At 38.9% G+C, this 6535-nt stretch overlaps 1 protein-coding gene across 1 annotated transcript in view; it reads left to right on the forward strand.

The window, feature by feature from the left end:
• Positions 1-1511: 1511 nt before the first annotated feature.
• prmt3 (protein arginine methyltransferase 3) overlaps positions 1512-6535 on the forward strand; it is a 108069-nt gene continuing 103045 nt past the window's right edge. Inside the window, exons 1-5 of the mRNA XM_080771357.1 lie at positions 1512-1551; positions 2644-2761; positions 3539-3621; positions 3725-3774; positions 5203-5308. Of these exons, the coding sequence (XP_080627483.1) occupies positions 1530-1551; positions 2644-2761; positions 3539-3621; positions 3725-3774; positions 5203-5308 (379 nt within the window). The 5' untranslated portion in view covers positions 1512-1529. The remainder of the gene's footprint in view (positions 1552-2643; positions 2762-3538; positions 3622-3724; positions 3775-5202; positions 5309-6535) is intronic.

Raw genomic sequence — 6535 nt, forward strand, 5'->3', positions numbered from 1 at the left:
TACTAGAGTAGAGGATAAAGTATATTCATTCATCTCCTATCGATCTAGTCAATACACGTTAGACGTTACCAAAAGTTGTGCGTGACACCAAAAGTGGTGACCTATTGAATCCTGTTCCTGTATTATTAGAATCATTACGCAATCACCACAGAGTGCAAAGCACATTGGGTCACTGATGGCGGTGTAACAACTTCCAAAAAACCGAAGGTAGATGGGCCAAACCATTTTGGGATTTAGACAGGGGTGGATCAAATATACCCTTCAAAATATATCGCTTTTATGAACGCAGGATTTCACAAGTATTACTCCTAAGATAACTTTGGAGCCAGGGGGGATAAAGCCTTCGGCCTGGTGGAGACAATGAGACAATCTACCCTTATTCCAATGTCTTCCATCAATTGAAATGATGAGTAAGCATAACCCACATGATATGTAGGCTAAATAATAATGTAGGCTATGTATTATTTAAAAAATAATAATAACACATCCCTTTTGCAAATAGTCTTATTTATTTCCTTAACGCTTATTTAAACAATATGTAACCAATTAAATCAGTTTGTTATTCAGAACCTTTAAATATTTTCAATTGTTAATAGGCATACAATATTTAAATCATCTCTTAAAGTATAACCATCCAAATGAAAGGTCATTATGACTCATTCATTTTAGTAGCAAAGAAATAATAAAAAGGCATAGGAATTAGGATAATGGAAAAAAATTCCATTTTAGACTAAATTGCCTAGACAATTTCTTTGCTCTATTATCCACATATATGTTTGTTTTTTTTATCCATTGACAAATCACCAACATGTATGCTATAACTTTTTTAGACCTATGCCTAATTTGCTTTGATACATTCTACCTCATGTGTAGAAATCGTTCTTATTTTGTCCGGCAATTATTATTTATTATTTGTGTGTGAAATAATGTTTTCTACTGTACGTGCTTCCCAACTTCACAGTACAGTATGATGGATGTTTAGTTTACTAGCCTACTAGATTGTGATGACCGTTTTATAGTTTTCTAGATAAATGGGATCAAAGTACAGTACTTTAAGTAGCCTACACAGTGCTGGCTCATTTTAACCCGTTAATCTATTCTAGCCTATGGTTCTCACCTACATTGGAGAAGGATGAGATGGAAAGATGCTGCTGGTGCTGCCTGGGTAAGAAGAGAAGAGTAAGTTTTAACACACCAACATACTACTTTGCAGAGAACAATGACAAAGACCTTTGTCATTGTTCTCTGGATAAAAAGGTGCTGCAGTTGTGAAGAAGGAAAATAGTGTTTTTTGTTTTGTTTGTCAGCCCATCAAGACATTATGCAAGCCTTCAACATTATTTCCAATCTTTCCAAATATAGCTTCACTGGCATGATATTCATTCATCCCATAGAAATGTAGATTTGCTGACATCAAGTGGTGAAAAAGTAGAAGCACACCTAATGAGCTAACCCCTCCTCCCCCCGACCGACGTAAACGGAACGTCACCACGTCACCCGGATGCAGCATGTCCACATTGAACATCATCATGGCGGAATACACAGACCCACGTGAGTGTTATTATGATTGAATATCAATGTAAAGCAAACAAAATGATGAATTCCAACAAATGCATCGCATTCCTTTGTGCACGTCCTATTACGCTGACCACGTGGCGTCTTGAATCATGTGTTGTTGTGAACTGTGAGGTGTAGCCATTAAAGTTAGTTGTGATGCTGCTGCTAGCTGGTAGCAGAGCATCCTCTCCTCCTTAGCTGTCAGACCACGTCAACTGTCACGGTTCCCCAGGTTCTATGTTCCCTAGCCCTAGAACGGCTCTTGTTGTTACATACAGTATGTACAGTATTTCACATACAGAGCCATAGTACACCCTCGTATTTTGTGGTAGAACTCTAACATATGCGCCATAAATGTGATAAATGCTCCGTTTGTACTCACCCATTAAATAATTCCAAAGACGTGGTGTGAAAAATGGTCCTAGTTTTATATCCATGTGAAAGTTCTGGCACAAAACGCGTATTTAGTGAATTATCTCCACTTTTTCAAGAGATGCACACGGACGCCTTTCTCTCCGGGCGAGGGGGGGGGGGGGGGCGGAGTGATAGTTGAACCTTCCTGTTGGCAGGTGGTGTGATTAATTACCCAGCACCTATCGCAAAGCACCTGCCAATTGTGTGACCGCAAACTTTTGTGTTTCCCCGGTCAATTGGTGATGACGTCTGCGGTAAACAACAGGAAGGTTCAACTATCACTCCTAAATGACGACATCATGTTTCTTTTTCAGTGGTGCTCAATATTTCATGTCAAGGACCCCAAAAGATTTGAGTTAAAAACGTTCACTCTGTAAAAATATATATTCAAAGATTTGAGGCATATTTTCACGATTTTTCAAAAATAGCAGACCTACAAGCTCGTAGCTATGAGCTTGTAGATCTGCTATTTTTAAAACACCAAAAGGGGTTCCCGCCCCAAAATAGGTTAACAGGCTCTGAAGACAAACTGGAACACCGGTAAGTCTTACTCCTAAGTGTTTATTATCGCCAGGCTCCTCCTCGTTGTTTAGAAATAGCAAGGATACGTTCTGTCGTCTTCTCGAGCATCCTGTTCCTCGCCATCATTAATCTGATTGTTTTGAATGACAGGTCCTGATGCTGACGACATGCCAGAGCTGTCGGACAGCGATGATGATGACGAGCAGTGGCAGTCGGTGGATGAGAGCAGTGAAGACAGGCTGCCGGTCACCTGCCTGTTCTGCGACAGGTCTGTGGGACGTTTTGGAACCTAAACATGACATGCCACCGCTATCTGTATAAATAATATACAGGAACCTTGCGTTTCAATGGCCGAGTCACTGTCTTCATCCTTACACTGGCCTATTGTCGACACGTCGCCTCCACATGATGCTAAAGGGGTTTGCACTTTGCACTGATACACTATTCAGTGATGACATGTTTACCTGGGTAGAACAGAGTAGCATCTTATTCTATAAGGTCATTCATATCTGTTTCTTGGGTCGGTAGTTCAACAACAAAATAGCAGGAAATTATTTTTTCTTCCAGTTTGGTTGTAGGCTCTCCCATCAATCCTTGAAAGAGACATATCTGCCAGACAATACAAACTTAAACTGATTAGATATGTACTACGGAAATATATTATACAACGTAATCATTAAGTGCAATTAGTGCTTATGTCGGAGGTAACCCTTGAATGGCATGTTCAAACAACACACGGTGTGAAATCAGAAAATGATCCCGCACACATTAAAGTGTTTAAATATAATCTGTCCACTCTATCTTTGCGTTTGCCACTTGATGTGTGGCACATCTTCATTGTTAGGATATTTCAGCATTGCATATTGAGATTAATTAGTCATTTTGTTCAACCTGTTTGACTAATTATAGCTCTTTTAGTCAACCTTTTTGATTTTGTCCATGGCCATTTTGATTGAATAAATAGTTATTTTGTACCAACCTGTTTGACTTTGTCCCGGGGCCATTTGTTTGTTTATTATTGCTAAAGTATAACATTTCTATTCAGGCTCTTCAACTCTGTACCAGAAACACTACAACACTGTTCAGCGGAGCACAATGTCAACCTTGTGGAGATGATAAGAAAACACAGTAAGTAGTGATGATGTTCCAGCTCACTGTGCCTATAGGTCTATCTATCATTCATCTTTCCCAAGAACAGCATTTAAAGTTTTCTTTTACCTTTCCTTGATAGATCTAGACGATTATGGGTACATAAAGATGATCAACTTCATACGGAGCACAGTAAGTACATAAAAAATGTCATATTTGGGCCCCCGGACAGTTACCTCAACTGTCTGCCGCGGGTTCGACTCCCGATCCCGACGACCTTTGCCGCGTGTCTCCCCCCCCCCCCCCCATCTCTCTCCCCATTTCCTGTCCGATTACTTTCAACCTATCAATAAAGGCAGAAAAGTTAAAAAAAATATATATATATAAAAATAAAGTCATATTTGAAACAGAGAATTGATCCCGCACGTTGTCTTGAGTTTGCAATTGGAACCTTTCATTCATATATGACAGTTTTGATCCTGTGTAGACTGAAAACACCTATGCAAACAAGGCATTTCTATAAGTTTGCATAAGTATTATTTCTCATATTTAACCCATTCTGAACGGGAACCCATTTTTGTGTTGGCATCGTGTTATGCTTTAGCTATTGAAAAATGGCAGATCTACAAGCTCATAGCGCGCCACCGAGTGGCGCGCTACGAGCTTGTAGGTCTGCTATTTTTGAAAAATCGAAGACATTTCTAGAATCTGATCTCAGGTTAGAATGGGTTAATAATTAAACTGTCAGGATGTAATAGACATTTTTAGAATCTGATCTCAGGTCAGAATGGGTTAAGAAACGACAATCAAGAGTTTACTCACATTGTGACTTTTACCAAAATGCTGTTGCAAATAAGTGAGTCTGAGTGATATGATTAATCGTTGCTTTAAACCCATTCAGAACGGGAACCCCTTTTGGTTGTCGCAAGCCTTATGTTATACTTTAGCTAGATCTACAAGCTCATAGCACGTGGCACAAATCTTTGAATATATAATTTCAGAGCGAACGTTTCTAACTCAAATCTTTGATTCTGGGGGCGACCCCGTAACAACATATCTTCAGATGGAGGTTGGTGGCCAATTACATATATTTTTTGGGGTCCATAAAAGGAAATATTGAGCACCACCCACTGATAAAAGAAACATAGGTATTTCAGAAAACGATATGAATCGTCGGGGCTAGTGTGTGATGTGAAATGTGAGCTTTAGTCATATTCCATCATATTCAAGTGCTTTTGGAGAGAAATGATAGTCACTTTCAGTAGTAGAGCACTGTAGAGGGGAGCTGTGTGTGACTGTGCCTAGGTGATGATGGTCGTTTGAAACTCATCAAGGAAGGCAATTATGTTTCTGCACTGTCAAAAGTAATGCTACTTTTTTTGCAATGTAGTTAAATAAAAAAATCTCAGGGGGGGAAGATAAATTATATAAAATAAAAGAAACATTAATTTTTCTTTAAAATATAATATATTTTTTAATACCGTGAAAAATCGTATCGTGAACCTCATACCGTGATACGAATCGCATCGTGAGTTGAGTGAATCGTTACATGCCTATTTAGAAGGCCTTTTTCGTAATTTCGACGTCAGGCCTAAATGGGTTAATTTCACTGTTTTGCAGAAATGCAGCGGGGCAAGCCTGGCAGGGCTGTCCGAGGACGCCCTCCCCTGGGACAGTGATGGTTTCCTGAAGCCCGTTCTGCAGGACGACCCCCTGCTGCAGACTGGTAAAAACAACACCGTCACATGAGGCCTTTTGGCTCAATGGATGGGTTACTTCATTGCACCCGTGTTGTTTTTGGCAGCAAATTTAGATTTCAGTTGAGTCATATAGTCTTTGGAATAAAACTTCATTTAGTTTTAGTCACATTTTAGTCATCTGAAATGTTTTGGTGTTAGTTTAGTTTTAGTCGACTAAATGTCATAACATTTTAGTCGACTAAATCTACAGTTGATTTAGTCGACTAAAATGTATTTTGGCGGGCCTCGATGGTGTCGTAATGACTGATTTTACACTTGCTGAAAATAGATCGGCATGCAAGCAAATGTAAAATGACTTGTCTTACTTATGCTGGATCTTTTGTCCACTAGTCCCTTCCTAACATTTTAGTGTAGTTTTTATTTGTTGACGAAATTGTCAATATATTTAGTCTCACTTTTAGTCATTTTAGCTTAGTTTTCATGTAGTTTCTATTTAGTTTTCTTCAGTGAAAAGGGTAGACTATGACTATGACGAACATTTTTCGTCATAGTATAGTAGACTTGCACCCTAATAATGTGATTTTTAACGGGATTAGGGCCGGGTACTTTCACAGTACCTATTACCTAAGTGTAATCACAGGTTAGCACATCTAATAATTCTGGCCAGTGATTACTTTGAATAGTTTGGTAACTCCACAGTGATAAAATAACATAACTTTGCTTTTTGTTGAGGATTATAACGATGAAAACCACTAGTTTAATGCTGCAAGTTGCACTTGACATTTGATCAGTTAACAGTTAACAATAACCGAGAATTCTGCCGTTCTATCATTGGGTGGTTTTCTGTGAATGTATTGCTGTCTGTGCCGAGGAATGGGGGCCGGCTAAATAAAGTCACCCCCCACCTTGGTAACCACTGAAACGCCTCTTGCTTTTGGATGTGATGTGACAGACAAGCCAGTCCATGTTTCATTTTATATCATACCAAAATGCCATTGCCTGGTCCTGTAGCTCAAATGGTCAAGTAAATATTTGATTAAAGGAATATAATATGCCTTTTGTATTCATTCTGAATAATCAACGATCTTTGTGTTTTTTTTCTTTGAGGGAAATTTAGATTATCCGATTAAAAACAAAAACGCTTATCAACTAACCGGTTAATTGATCGATAAGCTTATCAAAACGTATCAATTAATCGATAATTCCCGTCCCTACCCACACCTCATCTTTTTTTGAGTGGTGCAAGTGCAACC

This window comes from Protomyctophum bolini (genome assembly GCF_963924005.1).
Source record: "Protomyctophum bolini genome assembly, chromosome: 1".
NCBI lineage: Eukaryota > Metazoa > Chordata > Actinopteri > Myctophiformes > Myctophidae > Protomyctophum > Protomyctophum bolini.